Source organism: Leucoraja erinacea, chromosome 4 (genome assembly GCF_028641065.1).
Source record: "Leucoraja erinacea ecotype New England chromosome 4, Leri_hhj_1, whole genome shotgun sequence".
NCBI lineage: Eukaryota > Metazoa > Chordata > Chondrichthyes > Rajiformes > Rajidae > Leucoraja > Leucoraja erinaceus.
This window is the reverse complement of record NC_073380.1, coordinates 93,158,797-93,183,318: the sequence shown is the minus strand read 5'-3', so window position 1 is coordinate 93,183,318 and position 24,522 is coordinate 93,158,797. Positions and strand designations below refer to the sequence as shown.

The 24,522-nt window shown below is 43.3% G+C and overlaps 1 protein-coding gene across 1 annotated transcript in view; it reads left to right on the top strand.

Annotated features, from left to right (window-relative positions):
• LOC129696686 (collagen alpha-2(IX) chain-like) overlaps positions 1-19,314 on the top strand; it is a 64,404-nt gene extending 45,090 nt beyond the window's left edge. The window contains exons 15-28 of the mRNA XM_055634806.1: positions 4,243-4,296; positions 5,376-5,420; positions 5,499-5,552; positions 5,635-5,688; positions 5,792-5,845; positions 6,439-6,510; positions 6,610-6,645; positions 7,885-7,929; positions 8,018-8,050; positions 12,537-12,683; positions 14,873-15,049; positions 17,489-17,579; positions 17,675-17,752; positions 18,715-19,314. Coding sequence (XP_055490781.1) covers positions 4,243-4,296; positions 5,376-5,420; positions 5,499-5,552; positions 5,635-5,688; positions 5,792-5,845; positions 6,439-6,510; positions 6,610-6,645; positions 7,885-7,929; positions 8,018-8,050; positions 12,537-12,683; positions 14,873-15,049; positions 17,489-17,579; positions 17,675-17,752; positions 18,715-18,944 — 1,170 coding nt within the window. The 3' untranslated portion in view covers positions 18,945-19,314. The remainder of the gene's footprint in view (positions 1-4,242; positions 4,297-5,375; positions 5,421-5,498; positions 5,553-5,634; positions 5,689-5,791; positions 5,846-6,438; positions 6,511-6,609; positions 6,646-7,884; positions 7,930-8,017; positions 8,051-12,536; positions 12,684-14,872; positions 15,050-17,488; positions 17,580-17,674; positions 17,753-18,714) is intronic.
• Positions 19,315-24,522: the final 5,208 nt, after the last annotated feature.

Here is a 24,522-nt window from a genome sequence, read left to right as displayed (position 1 = left end):
CTCCCATTCCCTATTGGCTAGAATCCACTGTAGCTCCGTAGCCATTCTCTAGTTGCTCTCTGTTTCCCATGCTGTCCCTTTAACCCTCTTCATCCAAGGAATTATTACTCAACATGTTACATCCTAAACATTTCATTATAATAATGCAAGCAAAACAGAGACCCGAGTAGATTATCGTTGCTGTGGTACGGTTGTGGTTAGTGCTGTGCAGTGTTCAAGAGCCCGATAGTTGTTAAGTAACAGCTGTTATTGGACCTGGAGGTCATTGTTTTCAGGCTCCTGACCTTTCTTCCCAATGGAAAAGCAAGATGTAAGTGTGGTCAGGGTGATGTGGGTCTTTGATATTAGATGGTTTTATGAATCAGTGCTCCCTAATTCTCTTCAGTGGCAGGAGCTCAGTACCTGTGCTAGACCAGGCAATGTCCACTGCTTTCTGAGGCATCCTTAATTCCTGGGTGTATGGGTTACTGAACCAGGCCATTGATGTAACCGGTATGCTCTCTGCCGTATACCTGTAGAAGCTCAATAGAGTATAGAGCAACATACTGAATTCCTTTAACCTTAGACCCAAGCAGTCGTTCCAGGTGCGACAGAGGTTTACCTGCATCTCTTCCAACCTCATCTATTGCATCCGCTGCTCTAGATGTCAGCAGATCTATATCGGTGAGACCAAGCGGAGGCTGGGCGATCGTTTCGCCGAACACCTCCGCTCGGTCCGCAATAACCAACCTGACCTCCCGGTGGCTCAGCACTTCAACTCCCCCTCCCACTCCGTATCCGAACTCTCTGTCCGGGGTCTCCTCCATGGCCAGAGCAAGCAACACCGGAAATTGGAGGAACAGCACCTCATATTCCGCTTGGGGAGTCTGCATCCTGGGGGCATGAACATTGAATTCTCCCACTTTTGTTAGTCCTTGCTGTCTCCTCCCCTTCCTCAGCCCTCCTGCTGTCTCCTCCCATCCCCCGGCCATCGGGCTCCTCCTCCTTTTTCCTTTCTTCTCCCCACCCCCCACCCCCCATCAGTCTGAGAAGGGTTTCGGCCCGAAACGTTGCCTATTTCCTTCGCTCCATAGATGCTGCTGCACCCGCTGAGTTTCTCCAGCTTTTTTATGTACCTTCCCTTAACCTTAGGATGTAGAGATGTTGATGGGCTTTCTCTATGTTTGCATCAATGTATTTAGATGTAAATTGACGGACATACATTTGCAATAACAAGATAAATTGTTCAGTGCCTCTAAATCAGTTAATGAGATTGTTCACGGTTGGCTAATGAGCAGCTGTCACTGATAGCAAGTGGCCCAAGGCAATTGGCCAAGGACAAGATTTGCGTTTGGACCAGGGAGCATCTGTAAAAGGGTAAGTTTGGGGAGGGTCAAAGTTTGGAAGCAGGACGTGGGAAACATGGCCAAGACATGATTAGGGTAGAGGAGGCAGGTTTGGTGGTTAGTGAAACAATGTGGGTGTTAGGTTTGGGAATGAAGTTGTGACTATGAAACTATTGGTTGAATGGGTTGGGAATGATGGCTTTGGGGGTTAGGGGTGAGTGGTGGAGAGAAAAGTATACAAATGTCTTGGAAGAGATGGATGTTTTATTTTAGGTGGTTAGGGGTCAGGTGAGGTAAGCAGGGTTAGGTAAGGTCAGCTGGATGGTGGGTGAAGTTCATGCTTGAGGTGAAGATTACAGTTTAATCTAGGGCAGTGGGAAGGGGGAAGTGGGATCTGAAAGAACTTCACAGTGCCTGCGACTGTGGCATGCTTTCAATCACTATGAAAGTTTCTGCATGCAAAGCCCATGGACACATGGCCAGCTGAAACCTACTGATGTGACTTCAACATGTGCGGCTCATCACTTGTTGCCATGGTACATGTCTTGCATCATTTCTTTGTCACTGCATCAAACATGCAGGACCCAAAAAGAAAGTCATACACTGTGCAACTTGCACAGAATTCCACCTATTCCATTTATAATGGAAATTGTATTCCTACAAATGTGACGCTGGGAGATTTCTAGGCAATATTTTGTTTGTTATGCAAGAATGGAGGAGCAGAATTACATTACAGGTTGAAACTTTCTGCTCCGGCATTCTGTGGTCAGGCAACTCCCTTGATCTAGAATGTCTTGAATGTGGTGCGGTTAAGGGGCTGTCCCACTTGGGCGACCTAATCTGCGAGTTTAGAAGAATGTCTTCGACTTTCAAACTCGCATGGTCGACACCTGGTCCTAGGAGGTCCTATGAGGTCGCTGGAACTCTCCTTCATGCTCGAGGGAAGTTCCCGAATACTCGTGGCCTCAACTAGGTCGCGTTTTTTTTTCAGTATGTTGAAACATTTTTCGCGAGTAAAATTTGGTCGGCGTGTTTCTTTTTAACTCGCAGTGCAGTGGAGTGGGGTCGCTATGTAGTTACAGGCAGTCGAGGGCAGCCATAGGCAATCTCCTTCGCTGACTGGGCATTTTGATTGGCTCATTGGAGTTTTCAGGACCAAGGAAAACCGACCGGTTGTTAAAAGGCCCGCTAAACTTTATTATGCTTCTTAAAAGTGTCTCCATTCCTTCTTCTCTCCCCCTCCTCTCTCCCCCCTCTCTCCCCCTCTCCCCCTCCCCCCCCCCCCCCCTCCCCCCCCCTCCCCCCCCCCCCTCCCCCCCCCCTCCCCCCCCCTCCCCCCCCCTCCCCCCTCTCTCCCCCTCTCTCCCCCTCTCTCCCCCCTCTCTCGGTCGTGCGATCCAGCTCGCGGTTTCAACGTGGTCGGTCGATCCATCTCGAGGCTTTCCAGGCAAGTGCCCTCGAGCTTGAAGGCCGAAGACACTCTTCTTAACTCGCAGATTGGGTCGCCCAAGTGGGACAGCGCCTTAGGTTTGCAAGCAGCCACAAAGTATTAGCATTTTGTATTAGCTGCATTTGAAATGTGCAATAAAAATTGACATATGGAGTTTGTGAAAATGCACAATTTATACAGAGAAAGGATCTAGTTTACCGAGGACAATGATGGCAGTCTGCTGTTCATTTAAGGAATGTGCGAAGAGAATGGCAAGTTTAGGGGTTGTGCATATGCCTACATAGGAGGTTCTCAGGGTAATTTCTATGCTATGGCACCAGTCAGTTTCCAAGGGTGCTGGACTGGAGAGTTTCAAGGTTTCAAGGTCAGTTTATTGTCACATGTGCCAATTAACGTACAGTGAAACTCAAATTACCATACAGCCATACTAATAAAAAAGCACCAAGACACAACTACATAAAAATTAACATAAACATCCACCACAGCAGATTCCCCACGTTCCTCACTGTGATGGAAGGCAATAAAGTCTAAACTTCTCTCTTCGTGGCGATCGAAGCTCCCGTACTCGTGGCGATCGGAGCTCCCGTAGTTGGCGATCGGAGCTCCCGTAGTCGTGGCGATCGGAGCTCCCGTAGTCGTGGCGATCGGAGCTCCCGTAGTCGTGGCGATCGAAGCTCCCGTAGTGGCAATCGGAGCCCCCGTAGTCGTGGCGATCGAAGCTCCCGTAGTCATGGCGATCGAAGCTCCCGTAGTCGTGGCGATCGAAGCTCCGGTAGTCGTGGCGATCGAAGCTCCCGCGTCGTGGCGATCGAAGCTCTCGTAGCCGTGGCGATCGGAGCTCCCGTAGTCGTGGCGATTGAAGCTCCCGTAGTCGTGGCGATCGAAGCTCCCGTAGTCGTGGCGATCGAAGCTCCCGCGTCGGGGCGATCGGAGCTCCGGAAGTCGGTCTCTGACTTAAAGTCCGCAGGCTCCCGCAATTGGAGCTCAGAGGTCGATCCCCGACAAAGGGATCGCGGGCTCCACGATGGTAAGTCCGCAGCTCCCGTGGTAGAGCTCTCGAAGCCGGTCTCCAGCAAAGGCCGCCAACTCCTCGATGTTAGGCCGCAGTGCGGATGGAGATACGATACGGGAATAAATCACATCTCCATCGAGCTAAGAGATTAGAAAAAGTTGTCCCCCCTCACCTCCCCACATAAAACAAGCTAAAGAACACTAAAACATACATTTAACATATACAAACAAGCAACAAAAGAAGGAAGGGACAGACAGACTGTTGGTGAGGCAGCCATTGCTGGTTTCAACTGTTTAAAAATATATAGTTGTAGATTTAAATCAGGTACTAGCAGAGTGAAGATATTTACAGGGATAAGCTTTGCACACCAGCGGCTTCAATTGTCCTCATTTTTTAAATGTTCCCGTGTCACTGAATTGCTAACTTTTTTTTCTTTTAACCTCCAAATGTGACAGGGATTCTCTGGAGATCCAGGATTCTCAGGAGATGTGGGTGATCCCGGATATGTGGTAGGCCTTTGAAATCCCACACTGCTTACTCCGGCAATACATTTGCTATAGAGTGTGAACAGGTTTATGATTGTTACTTCAGGATTCATGTAGTTATGATCTGATGTAGTATATTACTGAGGTGTTGAAAATAAATATTGAAGATAAAGCAAGTCATATGAAAGAGTTCAAAATTGCAGACACTGGGACCCCATGAACCACATTGGACTGAGCCACTTGTTGCGATTTACCTGAGGGTTTATCTGTGTGTAGGGACGTGGGATATATTAAAGAGCTTCCGTATTAGTTTTAATTCAACTAGTCTGAAGAAGGGTCTCAACCTGAAACGTCCTCTATTCCTTCTCTCCAGAGATGCTGCCTGTCCCGCTGTTACTCCAGCATTTTGTGTCTATCTAATAGGAAACATTATTTTAGATATGATTTTTACTAAATATACAATTTTCCTGGATTCTCCTTCAATACCACTGAAAGTTTGACTGTGCAAGAAGCCATGGTTGATGTTACAAACATCGACTTTAATTGCAGCAGAATTGTAAATGTTTAACATCTCCATTACAAATAATTTACAACTCTGTTGCAAATGATCCTGTCATGGCATGTCTTAAATATAGTGTATGTTTTTTTTAATATGATTGATGGGGGATCTTATAGAAACATACAAAATTCTTAAGGGGTTGGACAGGCTAGATGCAGGAAGATTGTTCCCGATGTTGGGGAAGTCCAGGACAAGGGGTCACAGTTTAAGGATAGAGGGGAAATCCTTTAGGTCCGAGATGAGAAAAACATTTTTCACACAGAGAGCGGTGAATCTCTGGAACTCTCTGCCACAGAAGGTAGTTGAGGCCAGTTCATTGGCTATATTTAAGAGGGAGTTAGATGTGGCCCTTGTGGTTAAAGTGATCAGGGGGTATGGAGAGAAGGCAGATATGGGATACTGAGTTGGATGATCAGCCATGATCATATTGATTGGTGGTGCAGGCTCAAAAGGCTGAATGGCCTACTCCTGCACCTATTTTCTATGTTTCTATATTGACTGTCAAATACAAGTTACGCATGTAATATTTTATGTCATTTTCTAGGGATATCCAGGATCAATAGGGGAGAATGGGATTTGGGGCATTGAGGTAAGTAGGAAGCTTTTGGTTCTGATTCATTAACACATAGGCATCACAGGCCTGAAGCTTTGTTTATGTCTTCCTTAGGGTTCATCTGGATTTGCTGGAATCCCTGGTACTGATGGTTTTCCAGGTGGTGATGTAAGTTGAAATTATTTTTAAAAAATGTTTTAAAAGAAAATGCACAAGGGAAAGAAAAAAAAATCTTATTATTTGACTTCAGGGCCCTCAAGGAATCCCAGGAATACAAGGTGAAAGTGGACAAATGGGACCAAAGGTACTTTTGCAGATCTAATTCTGCTGCATATTACGGCTTTGGATCTCTTAGCTCAGATATTGGCTTATCAAAGGGATTTATATTCTCTATAATTTGTACCTAGGGAGAAAGAGGAGATCCAGGATCCAGAGGACCACAAGGCCCACGTGGCATTCCAGTAAGTAAACGTTTTATTGCAAAATACAAAATATTGTGCTGGCTCTTTAAAACCCCATATCTAGTAGTTCATGCTTGAATGTTCTGTCACTTTTCCCAATTCCATTAGATGTCATAATAGAGGAACAGTAAATACATGTTGGCAGCAGCTCCTTATTAAAAGTTTTAATTTATCTTTTTGAATGAAACTCTTATTTTAAAATATTTGCTGTGACACACCAGATCTCAGGTGGTAGGGTGGAGTTGGATTTCTTCCCAATGTTTGGAGACTGGATGTACAAATTCAAACAGGAAATTGGATCAGGTTGTCCCGTATCCAACCTGCTGCCTGCATCTAATCTTTGCTGCTCTGTGGAGACTTTCGTACTGTAGGCCCTACTGCAGCAGACATCCCATGAGGCAGATTGGTCTGTCAATGGCTACTGGGTCTCCGTGAAACCCGAGGCTCTGAGGAATGTGAAGATTTAAAACATTGGCTTCATTATTTTGAAAACAGTGAGAAATTGCAATGTAACAAATGATTAATGCAGTTTTTTTTGCCCTCAGGTTTTTTTAGGCTATTTAAGGATGATGTTTTTTGTTCTTATTCCCCAGGGGCCAAAAGGTGATCCAGGAGATCCTGGAATACCTGGGAAACCAGGATTCCAGGGGGTGAACGGCTTCCCTGTGAGTACATTTGTCATTGACCTTTTAGGTGAATACAAAGATTTCAAGACTTTTCTAGCTAAATACAAGACGTATCTCTTTTTTTTTTTTTAATTACAGGGTCAACCAGGTGAAATGGGCCCTGTTGGCCAGAAGGTAAGAACTCAGTGATGGGCGAGAAAGGAAACCTATCAGCCACATTGGCCTGATGTGAACATTAACTCTTTACCAGGTTTTCCAATGGAATTGTGACCCTCAGGCCTAACATAACAATATGTAGGACATACTGTATCTCCCAGGGTCAGGAGCAGGATCATGGTTCTAACAGCCGTCCCTTAATGCCCTGAGTACCTGCAACAGCAGGTTAAGATGGTGATAAGGCCTGTGGGAATCAGAGACATTTAAAACTGTTAAAAGTGAAGTCAAAGACGTTTCATAAATTTTACATTTCTAATCTACGAATCTCAAAACACATTATGGATAGTCACTAAACTAAAGCAAGATCATGTTCTTAAAAGTAACTTCCCTTCCCTGTTACTCCCAATTCTTTATCCTGCAGTTCCTCTTGAAATTAAAAAGGTTTCAGATTTTGGCACAGCTTGTGAGAGGCTCTTCCCAGCCGTAAGTTCTCAAATATACCATGTGCCACTGAAGCTCAGGTGAATAACATGTTTTTGTAACGTCCCCAGTTTTTATGCACTTGATCATCTACATTTGGCTAGTTGGGTTGCAAGATTAACCCAACAATCATCAGCTGATGCTACTGTGCTATCAGACAAATGGAAATGTTTAAGAATCATTGGGATGAAGCAGACTATCCACCAACCTTTTTCCCCCCTCGCAACTTTTGCAGCACAGCTCAAGTCCAAGGTATAAGTGAGAGTGGAACTGCATATATGTTATGGCCCTGTCCCATAGTATGAGTTCATTCCAAGAGCTCTCCCATGTTTAAAAACTCGTAGTAAGCACGGAGAATGAACGTCGGAGTACGTCGGAGCACGTCGGAGCTCTGGGACGTCTCTTAGCGGCTCATAACGCTAACGGCAGGTACTTGGGAAGACTCGCTAACGGCAGGTAAGCACGGGAAGACTCGGGAAGATTTTTCAACATGTTGAAAAATGTCCACGAGAGCCCCGAGTACCGACGAGTGGCCATTACCGTAAATCTCTGAGTTCGAATCGGGGCAAACTCGGGAGAGCTCTTTGAATGAACTCCTACCGTGGGACTGGGCCATTAGGCAATGAACATTACAAGCATTCACTGCATAGCCAGATGCTTTTGGTATAGTTATAATCTTAGGTAGTTATAATCTTTCTTTCTCCAACTTTTTAAGAATGAATAATCAGGACTTTTTGTGCTGTCCGAAAATGATAACTTTACAAATCTCTTTATCAGGGTGAGCCGGGAGAAGTTGGAACTAAAGGAAAATCTGGACCCAAGGTATTTTGTACACAGTAGACATAAGATCAACAAATTCTGTTTGAAATGCTTCAGTTTTATACATATTTATTTTTCTTTCTTCATTTAGGGTGGCCCAGGCGATAAAGGTGACAAAGGACAGGTTTGTAATTACATTTTCAAGAGGGGTCACATTAGGTACAGACATTAAGAATTATAGAGCATAAATATTTGCATTGCAGTTTGGTATTTTTAAAAGTTCAGTTGGAATTATCCTGTAGGAACTTCCTGCAATAAAATGTTTGTTATTGTGTCTCTGCCATGAGAGTCTAACCAGCTGCCCTTCAATGCCCCCAGTATCAACACCTTATGGGCTGCCACTGAGCAGAGGCTCTATTGGTCCAGCCTCATTATAGTTTATGGCTCTAAGAGGTTAGAGGTATTCTGCAGCCATTGACTAACCTCCTGGCACCTTCAGGCTTTTCCACAATGTGCAAGGCATAGGTCAGGAGCATGATAAACCAATGAACTGATAGTGGACTTTGGAAGAGGAAGGACGAGGACTCACATCCTCATCAGGTGGATGGTGGAGAGAGTCAAAAACATCAAATTCCTGGGTGTGCATATTTCAGAAGATCTTTCCTGGACCCAGCACACATATGCAATTATAAATAAAGCATATCAACACTACAACACTACTTCCTGAGAGGATTAAGGAGATTCGGTAGGTCAAAGAGGATTATTTTGAACTTCTACAGGGGTACAGTAGAGAGAATATTGACTGGTTGTATCATGGCCTGGTTCTGAAACTTGAATGTCCAGGAGCGGTAAAGACTGCAAAAAGGTTGTGAACACTGCCCAGTCCATCACCGGCTCAGACCTCCTCACCCACCATCGAAGGGATTTATCGGAGTCGCTGCCTCAAAAAGGCAGCCAACATCATCAGAGACCCGCACCATCCTGGCCTCACACTCATCTCACCACTGCCATCCAGAAGAAGATACAGGAGCTTGAAAACTGCAACATCCAGGTTCAGGAATAGCTTTTTCCCTACAGCCATTAGGCTTTTCAACACTGCAACCTCAAATAAGCTCTGAACTACAATAGACTATTATTATTATTATTATTATTATTATTATTATTATTGCACTACTATTGTTTGTTTTTTGAGTGTATGTGGGTGTGTGTGGTGTATATATGTGTGTGTGTGTGTGTGTATATATATGTGTATATATATATATGTGTGTGTGTACTTGTGAGTGTGTGTGTGTGTATATATACACACTGAACATTTTTCTCTCGTTTATCATATTGTTTACAGTGTACTATGTTTACATATTCTGTTGTGCTGCAGCAAGTAAGAATTTCATTGCTCTATCTGAGACATACGACAATAAAACACTCCTGACGTCTCTCTTGACATCTCTTGATCCATACTTTCCATTCGTCTGGATATGTGCAAGTCCAAAAACACTCAAAAAGCCTGTCATCATCTGGGATAAAGCAGCCCTCTTGATTCACACCCTGTCTACAACTCTAATCATTAATTCCTCACTTCCATCACTGGTCCAGTATAGCAGCAGCATGTACCATCTTCAAAGTCTACTGTAGCTACATGCCAAGGGTATCTTGACAATGCTTCTCAAACCTATGATCTCGACTACCAAGAAAGACAGTCAGCGGGCACAAGGAACACTAAACTTGCAGATCAGAAGCTCTCCTTGTGTTTAAAGCCCCATGTCCCACGTACGTGTCCTTGGCACGCTAATTACGCGACCTCGTGGTCGCGTTGAGGGGAGATGGTCCCACGAAGGTCGCGTGCGACTTCATGCATCCGCACAGCCGTCTGGAGCACGTGATGTCATTTGAAGATGGACACAAAATGCAGGAGCATCTCAGCGGGCCTTTGGATATGACCCAAAGTCATATCTCGATCAGTGGTCCAGAACTCTGCCTGCGAGCCTAGTAACGTAACCACTGTGCCATAGCACCTGTAGGACACTTAAACACGTAGCAGATACATTCTTGAACGATGAATTGGTAGCTATGGGAAGCTGGCACAGAAGAGGAGATGAGATATGGGGCAGATCGGCCGTGATCATACTTTGTTCCATTACTATGGAATGGTGGGGCAGGTTTGAGGGACCAAGTGGTGAACTTCTGCTTCCATTTCCTTGTGTTCATATGGGATGCAGTGAACAAGGGAGAGGATTCATTCAGAAGATTGAAAGTAACCAGATGCCAAATATATAGAAAGAGAAACAGAGTCAACGTTTCAGGCTGAAGACCTGGAATGTTAACCATATTTATGTTTTCCACAGATGCTGCTTGATCTGCTGAATGTTTCCAGCATTTTCTGCTTTTATTTAAGAGTCCCAGTATCTGCAATTATTTTTCTAAATTCCAGGTGCCAGGTTTATTCACTTATCAAATGATTAAGTTCATTAAAGACAATAGGCAATAGACAATAGGTGCAGGAGTAGGCCATTTGGCTCTTCGAGCCAGCACCGCCATTCAATGTGATCATGGCTGATCATCCTCAATCAGTACCCCGTGTGCAATGTGCAAACAAAGTTGGCTGCATTGTCAGTGTTAGATAGATGGGTGTATGCCCCATGTCAAGTTAAGGCAGAGCTCCTCTCGTGCCTTGATATTGAACTTGGGCTTTCTGTCAGACTTCCCAGTGCATCAAGCAATTTGCTGTGGATGACCTTCAAACTTCTGTAATTGCCTCACTGAAATCTTTACCTTATCCCCAAACCTCCCAGGCACCTCCGCCGGACCTGTTTACTGTCTCGCCACAGGTTACACCTGTCCAGCATCTGGCTGCATCAGTTCTCCTTCTGTATTATCTAAATTGTCAGTATCAATGTTTGTGGATGCTCGTGTGTGGCTGAAGTGTCTTCTACATCTTTATCACTTGGCTGTACTTCCATTCGCTTACTGCCACTCGCAGTACCAGGGGTAATTGGGTGGGTATTAGGTTTGGGGCTCGGGAGGAAACATTAATCGATACAGGTTATAAATCTGAGAAAAACATGATGATGGGATGTGACAAGGATGATTCTAATATTTGGTCTTCAGACTAACGGTTGGCTTCTCTTGAGCAACATTTCTCCAAATAGTGTCTGGTGTCCGATCAAGACATTCTGACAAGCTATTTGCCCTCTTCTTTGTCCCTGCTACCCTTGTTTTGCATCACTGTCACTTGCAGGGAAATGGGTAGTGTATCGAGTGTAGTAACCAGTGTGGTGTGGGTCTTTGATAGCTGCAATTCTTGAGCTAATATTTTTTGTAGACCCCTTTGATGGTGGAAAGGTCAGTACCATTGATGGACCAGGCAATGTCCACTACTTTCTGAAGCCTTCTTCACTTTTGGGCATTGGTATTACTGAACCAAGCTATAATGCAACCAGCCAGTATGCTACGCACTGCACACCTATGGAGGAAAAATAACAGCAATTAGTAACATTTCAAATTTCCTCAAACATAATGCTTCATTGAGGACACAAACAACATTGCTCATAACTGTCAGAGAGAGGAATAGAGAACTGTTAATCGGGGGAATATAAACATGCTCAATGGCACCATGGAAGGAATTTTTCAGAGAAGCACAAGAACATTAATAATAATAATAATAATAATAATAATCTTATTTATATAGCACATTTTCAGTCAACTTGCATTGACCCCAAAGTGCTTCACATAATTACATTACATTACACAAAGGCAAAGGTGGGTGAAGTGTCTTGCCCCAAGGACACAACGACAGTATGCACTCCAAGCGGGATTCGAACCGGCTACCTTCTGGTCACCAGCCAAACACTTAGCCCATTGTGCCATCTGTCGTCCCACGGGAACAGAAACTTTCAGGGGATTAAACATGTATCACTAATTTCAGGCACCCGGGCAAAAATCCTGAGATTCAGGGTGCAGCATTGAAAATTTGGGTAAATGCTTGTTCTACAACACAAAGGGATCAGCAGGGAATGATGTGGAGAAAAGGAGTTAAGGAAACATTTAAGGGAAGGATTGACTAGAAAAATGGGAATTCCAGAGCAGAACAAAGCAAGAGTAATAATTTTAGGGAAAATCTCCATTTAAATCTATCTTGGGGAAGCTTGAGGCTAATGCCCCTGTCCCACTTAGGAAACCTGAACGGAAACCTCTGGAGACTTGGCGCCCCACCCAAAGTTTCCGTGCGGTTCCCGGAGGTTGCAGGTGGTTGCCGGAGGTTGCAGGTAGTGGAAGCAGGTAGGGAGACTGACAAAAACCTCCGGGAACTGCACGAAAACCTTGGGTGGGGCGCAAAGTCTCCAGAGGTTTCCGTTCAGGTTTCCTAAGTGGGACACGGACATTAGTGTAACTGAATGAAATAGGCAATTGCAGTATCTAACTTCTGTAACTTTGCCAGTGGATCTTGACAGTCTCTCAAGCACAGAAGAAACATCCTCTACTGACCAGTAAGCACTTGCTCAAGTGAATCTATAGCTAACAATCCCTAAAGCCATTGTCGACCCCCCCACAACTGATAATAAATACTACAGGTTTTAAATGAGCGGCTAATGTTTGCAGTTGAACACATGACTTGTTGGATTGCATATTAGCTTCGAGCTGTTGAATGTTATTTCCTATTTGTTTTACTTTAGCCTGGTGTACGTGGTCCACCAGGACCTGTTGGAAGTCCAGGAAGTGGAGGTGTACCTGGAATACCTGGCCCCCCGGGATTCCCAGGACCCATCGGAGTGACCGGTCAACGTGGTCCAAGAGGGGAACCGGGACCTCTAGGAATACATGTGCGTTCAAATGGGTCACATAATAACTCTATGGAAGCAGCATTCTGTTTAATCTGTGTTTGCCAAAGAATAACATTCAGGCTATTCCAGTGTTATGGCCCTGTCCCACTGTACGAGCTCATTCAAGAGCTCTCCCGAGTTTTAAAAAAAATCAAACTCGTAGTAAGCATGTAGAATGTACGTAACGGGTACGTCGGAGCTCGGGACGTCTTTTAGCGGCTCGTAACGCTAACAGCAGGTACTCGGGAAACGCAGTAAGCTCGGGAAGAGTCGTGAAGATTTTTCAACAGGTTGAAAAATGTCCACGAGAGCCCAGAGTACCATTACCGTAAATCTCCGCGTTTGAATCGGGGCAAACTCGGGTGAACTCTTGAATGAACTCGTACAGTGGGACAGGGCCATTACTCTTCCTGATTCTCTTTTCCAGAAGTATAACAACAATCTAAACATATTCAGTTGAAAGAGTTGGACTGCCAACATACACTACCTTAATCAGTTGGCTGGCCTGTGCTCAGTTTAACAAAGTTCGGTCTGAATTAATTGAAGAAACTCTACTGAACTTGTCAGACTCTATTTTACATGTTATTTCACATCTACTTTGTAAAGAGGGGCACAGATTAACTACTACAGCATGTCAGATGTAACCTGATAAATCTTCAAAATTATGTACTAATCAAACCTTTTCCAGTTGACGAGTACAATTCAGTTCTAGTACAATAATTTTTATTTTACTCTGTGAATGTAATCTGATAACAAATTAAAGATTTTAAGTATTTAATACATGAATTAAATTGTTGGGCAGAAACTTTTCTTCTCAATATGGCCCTTATCTTTCTCATTTGTTGGCTGGCACTAAAATTTTGGACCCATTATTTCACTTCTGAAAACAAAGGTGTCAATCTCCAAAGTTGATCCTAGGATCGAATAGTTGCCAGTGGTGAATAAAAGGATTCTGGCCCTCTGGTGCTGAGTACCATCCTCCTGGTGCCCACACAGGTCTAGAGTGTTGGGCCAGTGGGTGAGATCAGCAGGAAACAACATTATGATTTGAGACTCAAGTAAGGTCATAAAGAATAGGAGTAGAATTAGGCCATTCGGCCCATCAAGTCTAATCCGCCATTCAATCATGGCTGATCTATCTTTCCCTCCTAACCCCATTCTCCTGCCTTCTCCCCATAACCTATGACATCTGTACGAATCAAATGGAAAAAAAGATGAGATATTCTCACTTCAAAAGTGTTACGGCTTGGAAAAATCATTGGATGGAAACGTAATTCCAAGAACACAGTCAGCATAAGGTCAATGAAATAAAGATGTGGTGCAAATCCCATATATTTGCAATGCTCCCATGAGACCAAGTCACCCACACAGATCTTCTCCTAATATATATTTATAAAACACAATATTTTGCATTCTGATAAATAAATAAAAGTACTTTATTCTTTAGTGTTCTCTGAAACAAAAAAATGTAGTGTAGAAACTGCAATTTGTCATAACAATTTAATGTTCAAGGGGGTTCCCGCAGAGTATAAACAAGATCTAGGGGGTCAACAGCTAAAATTAAAAAGTTCATAGCATATTGATATAGTTACTAAAAAAAAATGCATTTCTCTGATGTTTCTGAGGAATCTGTAGTGAGTCTGAAATCACAATATTCCCTTAAATAGATAATAATAGAATTAGAATTTAATTATTGTCATTCAGACCTTTCGGTCTGAACGAAATGTTGTTGCCTTGCAGTCATACATTTAATAGTCATACATATATATAAAAATAACAAAACACACAATAAACACAAATTTAACATCCACCACAGTGAGTTCACCAGACACCTCATCACTGTGATGGAAGGCAAAAGTCTTAAAGTCTTTGTCTCTTCCCTCCTTGCTCTCCCTCTGCGCTGTGGTGATCCAGGCTTCCAATGTTGTGACCCTGTCGGGTGATGGTAAGTAAGTCCCGCGGCTCAACCGTGCTCCGCGAATGTGTTGGCAACTGTGTTTCAATAATGAGGTTATTTTGCATTTGGGTTGTTAAAAGAAAAGATATATATTTTCAGCCAAACTCTTCAGGTAAAATAATTGTTGTATGTGTAATTGTTTTGAGAAAACAAATATTGCACGGTTTTGAAGGTGCAAATTCTGTTTGAAATGTCCACTAAATGCCTAAGATGTATTTGTGTTTTTTTCTAGGGACCAGAAATGCCTGGTGACCAACTGTATGAGTTGTGTGAACAAGTTGTGAATGAGCAAATAGCCACATATGCATCTGCAATCCAGAGAGTTTGTACAAGGGCCTGCCCAATCAACCATGCAACATTGATAGGGCCCCCAGGACCTCCTGGCTTACCAGGAGAACGAGGAGAGCAAGTGAGTTACTCCCCACTAGCTACAGTTATGTTTGTGTTTTATATGTACAGTAAATCTTCTGAAATTTGCTGTCCATCTATTTTGGAAATCTTTGTGGCACCTGAACTTCCTTCCATTCTCTGGTGTCCAGTTCCCATGCTGCATTCCATTCATGAAAGCCCCATCTTCCGCACTCTCTTCCACTCATTGGGGTCCCTGTACCCTGTTTCACTCACCAGGGATCCACTTCCTAATCTTCCATGCACTAGGACCTGGATTCCCACATAGCCTGATTCAGTTTCCCGCTTCCTTTAAATTTATTCAGTTCTCTAGAAACTTTATATCCGGAGTATCAGTCTAAGTGGAACTAAGTTAGTCTAACTAAGCAGAAAAAGTGAATTAAAAGTGTTGGAGAATTGGCTGGAGTCTTGAGTGTGCTGGATCAACAGGGTTTTAAGGAGTTATATTATATTCAATATGGACTGAATTGTACTATTCCTGGCCCACTACCTAGACTCATCTCCTCTTAAGCTCCCACCTTTCAAGTTGCAAATGACAAGCAAGCTGACCCTCTCCACTCAACATCTGGGGCAGTGGGGAGTGATAGTGATGGGTTCCACAAGCTGGAGAGGGCTGAAGCTATTAGTAGTCTACATACAATGGTTTAGGATTAGTTTTATTATCACATGTGTGGGGTACAGTAAAAAACCTTTGTTTGTGTGCTATCCAAATAAATCAGACAGTACTATACATAGAAAAATAGAAAATTAGGTGCAGGAGTAGGCCATTCGGCCCTTCGAGCCAGCACCGCCATTTTCTCTTGAAGCCATCCAATGAATTGGCCTCCACTGCTTTCTGGGCTGGGGCAGAGAATTCCACAGATTCACAACTCTCTGGGTGAAAAAGTTTTTCCTCATCTCAGTACGAAATGGCCTACCCCTTATTCTTAAACTGTGACCCTTTGTTCCTTTGTTCTGGACTCCCCAAACACCGGGAACATTTTTCCTGCATCTAGCCTGTCTAATCCTTTAAGAATTTTATATGTTTCTTGAAGATCCCCTCTCATCTAAATTCCAGTGAGTACAAGCCCAGTTGACCCATTCTTTCATCATGATAATCATATTTATCATATGATAAATACAATCTGGTCAAATTCAAGTACAATAGATAGAACTAAGGGAAGATACAGTTCAGAATATAGTTCTCAGCATTATAATACGCCAGTTCTGTAAACTAGTCCAATGAATGTAATGGAGCGGAGGAGAATCAGACGATACACTAGGCTATGAAAGGACAGTTTCTAAATGTTTCTGATATTTAAATAAATAATCAAATATTTTTAAGTAATTAAAATATGTAACGATTATTAAATTAAAAATATATAATTAAGATACTAACACATAATTTATAGTTATTAAGTTGGGTTTAGCCATTATGTTTTCTGGCTTGTTGAGTTTTGGACATGCAGTATTGGTAAGGTATTGCTTGGCATTAACACTGGAGGCAGAGGCGTAACTTTGGCTTGGATTCCAGCATCAGGGTACATCGTGTACCTTTGACTCAGCACAGGTCTATGCTCGTAGATCTACTGACTCAGTTTTGATGACTCAGTTTAATTAGATTAGGGTGGATGAATCTGTCTTTTTCCCAGGATGGAAATGTGAGATACTGGAGAACATACATTGAAGGTGAGAGAGGAAGAGTTTAAAAGAGATTTATGTGGCAGATTTTTTTTTTGGACAGAGGCTGGTAGGTGCCTGTGACACACTGCTATGGATGTGGTAGAAGCAATTATGGCAGCAACAATTAAGAAGTATTTAGTTAAACACATGAACAGGTGGGGAATAGAGGGTTAAGGAGGCTGGCATATGTGATTTGTTTAGATTTGCATCATGGCTGGCACGGACATCGTGGACTGAAGGGCCTGTTCCTGTGTTGTAGGCTTTAAATTCTATGTAATCCTGTCCTTTGCTGCGGTCTGTGTGGATTTTACACTCTCTTCCTGTGGCCATGTGGGTTTCTCCCAGGTGCCCCGATTTCCTTTCACTCCCAGAAGACATGCAGGATGGCAGGCTAATTGATTACTATGAATTGTCTCTCATGTTCGGGTGTGTGGTGGAACCATGATGGGAATGAAGAGAGAATAAAAGTAGGATTAATGTATGTGGGTGCTTGATGGTCAGCATGGATTCGGGTTAAAGGGCGTTCTTCGGTGCTGAATGACTTTAAGATGCTTGGAGGACTTGAACCATGGTCCCAATCATATTGTACGTTTAAATTGATACTTGTGGTGCAGGATTCACTGACGCGTTGATGTCAAAATGCTCTCCACTCTTGAACTAGCATAGGCGCTGATATTTTTATGATGTTGGCCATCTTTTTTGTAAGTCTTTTAAATTTAAGTTATGTTTACGTATGTTCAAATAAACATACACAGCGAACTTTTTTTTTTACCAACAGGGTGATTCTGGTACACTAGGATTGGTTGGTGAACTTGGACCAGGAGGTAGAACAGGATTGCCTGGACCTATAGGTGCTCCAGGAGAGAAAGGTGATACCTGATTGTTAGAACTCAATGTACATGCATACAAATTCTCCCTCGGGATCACTTTTGGTTATTTTAACCACAATTCTGCCCTATTTTAGGAGATAAAGGTGAAAAAGGACCCGTTGGAGCCCAAGGGGTTGGACTTCCTGGAGCAGATGGAACACAAGGACCAAGAGGTTTATTGTCTTGTACTTTTAAGAGCAAACCCCAGTTCTGTCTAATCTTGTCATTTTCCAAGTCCCTTTACAAATATGAGTTTTAGATGGTGGGAGAGTAAACACTTCTGGTCAGAATTTTTCATCACACCTAAAACTCACAATAAACCAAAGAAATTTCCTTGATTACAGTATAATAATTGTGAAAAAATTGATATTAAAATTTTGGAAAAACCCAACAACCCCCACAATCAAGATGTGGATTATGGAGATGTCGGAGACCTTACATTTGGAAAAAAATAGATATGTCTTAATTGTCAAACCAGAATTATTCATTAGAATATGGTCTCCATTTATAGATTACTTGAAGGGGTAGATCGGACCGGTGCGGAGGCCGGACTGAAGCCTGAACCCAGGACTAGATGAATAGTTATGTTCTCTGACCTACGGACCTATCTCCCAAGTCGTATTATTGATATTGATAATTTTATTCCTTCCTTTTCCTTCCTTCCTCCTTCCTTCCTTCCTTCCTTCCTTCCTTCCTTCCTTCCTTCCTTCCTTCCTTCCTTCCTTCCTTCCTTCCTTCCTTCCTTCCTTCTTCCTTCCTTCCTTCTTCCTTCCCCTTCCCTCCTTCCCTCCCTCCCTCTCCCTCCTCCCTCCCTCCCTCCCTCCCTCCCTCCCTCCCTCCCTCCCTCCTCCCTCCCTCCCTCCCTCCCTCCCTCCCTTCCTTCCTTCCTTCCTTCCTCCGATTATGGAGGATCCCAGCTACTTTGGTAACTGGGTGCCTGGAAACCTGGATACTTAATATATAACCATTAAACAAAATCTGTACTGGTTTGGATTATGATATGCAGATGCCTCTAATAAAAATTTATTAAAAATAAATTAAAAAAAAATAGAATTTTTCATCACAATTTTTCATCATCAAATATTGCACCTTATTCATTGAAAAGAAAGTAACTGATCTTCTCCTTATCTTTTAGGATATCCTGGGTGTCCAGGAGCTGCTGAAGACGGGGAACCAGGCCCACGAGGACCAGTTGGATACACTGGGCGTTCAGGCGCACCAGGATTGCCAGGATTTCCAGGAATTCGTGGAATTTGTGCACCTGGAAACTGTGACATTTATGTTGCTGCTCTGCAGACTCAACAACAGAAACATGAAAGGTTCAAAACATTAAGTGTTCCGCCACAGGCAAATGCTAAAGTTTGAACTGTATAACCTAAGAGAGCAGGAAATTATCATTGTTTTGTATACGGATGCATGCAGTAATATATTTTATAACTTCTGAATAAAACAAATATTATGCAAGGTGATAATATAGCTGTTTTAAAAGAGACAAACGTGTAGCTCAGTGTTTAAAGGCCCTGTCCCACTTTCCCCAGTTATTCACGAACTCTCCCGAGTTTTCCCCTTGATTCGAACTCGGAGAATTACGGTAATAGCCATGTGTAGGTACTCAGGGCTATTCTTTTAACTCGTGGACATTTATCAACATGTTGAAAAAACGTCCCGCCTTACCTGATGTCCCGAATTCCTACGGTTGGCATTATGAGCCACGACGAAACATCTACGGACTCGCTACCGACATTACCCGGCATTCCCCGAGTTCAAATCAAGGGGAAAACAAGGGAGAGTTCGTGAGTAACTAGGGAAAGTGGGACAGGGCCTTAAATCTGCATATGATGAATATTTTTCAAATTATGTGCTTAAGTAAATAACTAAAGATCTTGCGCTTCAATATTTTTGATTTTATTTTTTATCCAATAATATCTGTAACATTATGTCCATTTAACAACTCAAAGTATTTTCAGGTTTTCTAAATTTTAAAAAGTGAGTTGGGCAAAATTATATATCCAAATACCCAAGTAAAAACCAACAAAAGTTATTGAAACAAAAGTTTAGTTTGAACATTGTTAAAACTCAAGAAAGCAAAAAAGCTATAAAAAAATATATATATATATATTCGGGGACTCGGGGCTGAGGCGGCATTCCGGCTTTCGGCGGTGACCCGACTTCGGAGCCTCGGAGGCACGGCCGCGGGCCAATGGACGTCATCGTCAGGAGCTCACAGGTCACAGGTTGGCGACCTGTTTTTCCAGAGCTCCCGCAACAACAGCTGCGTCCGCTGGACTGGAGGGCGGCAACTTCGGCAGCTTCGACCACCCCGGGTCGCGGAGTTTGAACCGGCCCGTTCGTGGAGCACAGTTGAGCAGTGGGACTTACTTACCATCGCCCGGTGGGGTCACAACATCAGAGGCCTGGATCGCCTCAGCGCAGAGGGAGAGCATGGAGGGAAGAGACAAAGACTTTAAGATTTTTGCCTTCCGTCACAGTGAGGAGGTGTCTGGTGAACTCACTGTGGTGGATGTTAAATTTGTGTTTATTGTGTGTTTTGTTATTTTATTATATGTGTAACTGCAAGGCAACAAGATTTTGTTCAGACCGAAAGGTCTTAATGACAATAAAGGAAACTTTGACTTTGACTTTGACTTTTAGTAATGTTTGAATCTATTACAATCATTCCTATATTTATTTAACATTTTCTCAATTATAGTACTTAAAAAATAACTATATTATGAAGGAAAATGTAATTGAATGTAGTTTTGCCAAACTGTGATAATGCTGTCGATCATGTGATAATATACTTGGTGTCAATTATCTATCACATACTGAGCTCTTGCTTTGTATCATGTTATTACAGCATTTTAAGTGGAATGTGATGCTGATTCCTGTTGTATTCGAGGGCTAAATAATTCACAAACTATACTTGATGTCCAGAACCCGAAGTGTATTTATTACAAGCCGAACATGGCTGCTGCTAAAGCCCTGCAGATCCCCCCGGGACCCTCCCTGAGGAAACATTCATTTCGAGACAGAGCCCTCTGGTGGTGACTCTAGGACACAACACTTTTCCCTCCTTGTAAATGAAGGTTATCATATAAGTCCAGTTATCCACCCAAATATGTCCATATGCAATCAGTCCAAAATAACAGCTCAGTGAACATAACGTTTATGGCTTCACAGCTGATAATCGTGCAGATACTGAGGTCTCCTCTTCTGTTGCTGAGAGCGTCGAGCGGGAATAGAGTGCTCTGCTGTATGCTGCCCACAATCACTGTCTTGACTGGATATTGGGAAAGGAAAAGTGTCCAATTCATCTTCTTCCTGTCCCTGTCTACTTGCAATTAGACGCCTCACGTTTCATTTGGTGTCATCTTGGAGGAGGTACGTGTTCTCGCCGAATCTCCGTTTAATCTGTATCGGCTTGGAGAGTGCGCTTGCGAGCTTATGCTGTCTGTTTGGGCGGCTGATTCGTACCCAGTCGCCGACCTTGAACCGTGGGGGCTCGTACTCTGCGTTGGGCATCACAGTACGCTTTCCCTTTTGCTAGTCTGTGTGCTATCGTTTCCTCCCTCGCTTTTGTGTCTGGATTTGGGTGCGATGATGGTTGAAGAGCATTCAGTTTTGTTCGCAGGTTTCGAACTATCATCAGCTCTGCTGGTGTTTTCCCAGTCAACGTGTGTGGTGTGGATCTGTAGGATCGGAGAAGGATATGGATTGACGGTTCGAACGTTTTCCCCTCCAACATGCTCGCTTTTATGCTTTCCTTGATCACGCGATTGATCTGAATAAGGGGGGTGGGGTGTCAAATGGGATAGTTGAGGATGGAGTTAAAGGGAAAGGGTTTCTTACATTTGTGAGCGGAGAGACAGAGGGGTGTAAAATGAGGGTAGAAGCAATAGGTAGCAAGGTAAAAAGTAAAAGTGGCAGTCAGCCAAATCCAGGGCAAAAATCAAAAAGGGCCACTTTTCAACTTTAGTTGTATAAGGGGTAAGAGTGTTCGTAATAAGGTGGATGAGTTGAATGTGCAGACAGCTATTAATGACTATGATATAGTTGGGATCACGGAGACATGGCTCCAGGGTGACCAAGGATGGGAGCTGAACATCCAGGGATATTCAATATTCAGGAGGGATAGACAGAAAGGGAAAGGAGATGGGGTAGCGTTGCTGGTTAGAGAGCAGATTAATGCAATAGAAAGGAAGGACATTAGCTTGGAGGATGTGGAATCGATATGGATAGAGCTGCGAAACACTAAGGGGCAGAAAAAGCTAGTGGGAGTTGTGTACAGGCCACCTAACAGTAGTAGTGGAGTTGGGGATGGCATCAAACAGGAAATTAGAAATGCGTGCAACAAAGGTAAAACAGTTATAATGGGTGACTTCAATCTACATATAGATTGGGTGAATCAAATTGGCAAGGGTGCTGAGGTATGCGGGATAGTTTTCTAAACCAACATGTAGAGGAATCAACGAGAGCGCAGGCTATTCTAGACTGGGTATTGAGTAATGAGGAAGGGTTAGTTAGCAGTCTTGTTGTGCGTGGCCCCTTGGGCAAGACCATAATATGGTTGAGTTCTTCATTAGGATGGAGCGTGATATTGTTAATTCAGAAACAAACGGCCTGAACTTAAAGAAAGGAAATTTTGAGGGCATGAGACGTGAATTGGCCAAGATTGACTGGCAATTGATTCTTAATGAGTTGACGGTGGATATGCAATGGAAGGCATTTAAAGGCTGCATGGATGAACTACAACAATTGTTCATCCCAGTTTGGCAAAAAAGTAAATCAGGGAAGGTAGTGCATCCGTGGATAACAAGGGAAATCAGGGATAGTATCAAAACAAAAGATAAAGCATACAGATTAGCCAGAAAAAAACAGCCTACCAGAGGACTGGGAGAAATTCAGAGACCAGCAGAGGAGGACAAAGGGCTTAATTAGGAAAGGGAAAATAGATTATGAAAGAAAACTGGCAGGGAACATAAAAACTGACTGCAAAAGTTTTTATAGATATGTGAAGAGAAAAAGATTAGTTTAAACAAATGTAGGTCCCTTGCAGTCAGAAACAGGTGATTGATCATGGGGAACAAGGACATGGCAGACCAATTGAATAACTACTTTGGTTCTGTCTTCACTAAGGAAGACATAAATAATCTGCCGGAAATAGCAGGGGACCGGGGGTCAAATGAGATGGAGGAACTGAGTGAAATCCAGGTTAGCCGGGAAGTGGTGTTAGGTAAATTGAATGGATTAAAGACCGATAAATCCCCAGGGCCAGATAGGCTGCATCCCAAAGTACTTAAGGAAGTAGCCCCAGAAATAGTGGATGCATTAGTGATAATTTTTCAAAACTCTTTAGATTCTGGAGTAGTTCCTGAGGATTGGAGGGTAGCTAATGTAACCCCACTTTTTCAAAAGGGAGGGAGAGAGAGAACGGGGAATTACAGACCAGTTAGTGTAACGTCGGTAGTGGGGAAACTGCTAGAATCAGTTATTAAAGATGGGATAGCAGCACATTTGGAAAGTGGTGAAATCATTGGACAAAGTCAGCATGGATTTCTGAAAGGTAAATCATGTCTGACGAATCTTATAGAATTTTTCGAGGATGTAACTAGCAGAGTGGATAAGGGATAACCAGTGGGTGTGTATATCTGGACTTTCAGAAGGCTTTCGACAAGGTCCCACATAAGAGATTAGTATACAACCTTAAAGCACACGGTATTGGGGGTTCAGTATTGATGTGGATAGAGAACTGGCTGGCAGGCAGGAAGCAAAGAGTAGGAGTAAACGGGTCCTTTTCACAATTGCAGGCAGTGACTAGTGGGGTACCGCAAGGCTCAGTGCTGGGACCCCAGCTATTTACGATATATATTAATGATTTGGACGAGGGAATTGAATGCAACATCTCCAAGTTTGCGGATCACACGAAGCTGGGGGGCAGTGTTAGCTGTGAGGAGGATGCTAGGAGGCTGCAAGGTGACTTGGATAGGCTGGGTGAGTGGCCAAATGCATGGCAGATGCAGTATAATGTGGATAAATGTGAGGTTATCCACTTTGGTGGTAAACATAGGAAAGTAGACTATTATCTGAATGGTGGCTGATTAGGAAAAGGGGAGATGCAACGAGACCTGGGTGTCATGGTACACCAGTCAATAAAAGTAGGCATGCAGGTGCAGCAGGCAGTGAAGAAGGTGAATAGTATGTTAGCATTCATAGCAAAAGGATTTGAGTATAGGAGCAGGGAGGTTCTACTGCAGTTGTACAGGGTATTGGTGAGACCAAACCTGGAGTATTGCGTGTAGTTTTGGTCTCCTAATCTGAGGAAAGACATTCTTGCCGTAGAGGGAGTACAGAGAAGATCACCAGACTGATTCCTGGGATGTCAGGACTTTCATATGAAGAAAGACTGGATAGACTCGGTTTGTACTTGCTAGAATTTAGAAGATTGAGGGGGGATCTTATAGAGACTTATAAAATTCTTAAGGGGTTGGACAGGCTAGATGCAGGAAGATTGTTCCTGATGTTGGGGAAGTCCAGAACAAGGGGTCACAGTTTAAGGATAAGGGGGAAATCTTTTAGGACCAAGATGAGGAAAACATTTTTCACACAGAGAGTGGTGAATCTGTGGAATTCTCTGCCAGAGAAGGCAGTTGAGACCAGTTCATTGGCTATATTTAAGAGGGAGTTAGATGTGGCCCTTGTGGCTAAAGGGATCAGGGGGTATGGAGAGAAGGCAGGTACAGGATACTGAGTTGGATGATCAGCCATGATCATATTGAATGGCGGTGCAGGCTCGAAGGGCCGAATGGCCTACTCCTGCACCTATTTTCTATGTTTCTATGTTTCTATGAATTGTTCAACCCCGCCGTTCGATTGGGGGTTGTATCTCAACGTCCACTGATGTCGAGTGTCATAACTCGCGAGAAAAGTGGAAAACTGTTCAGAT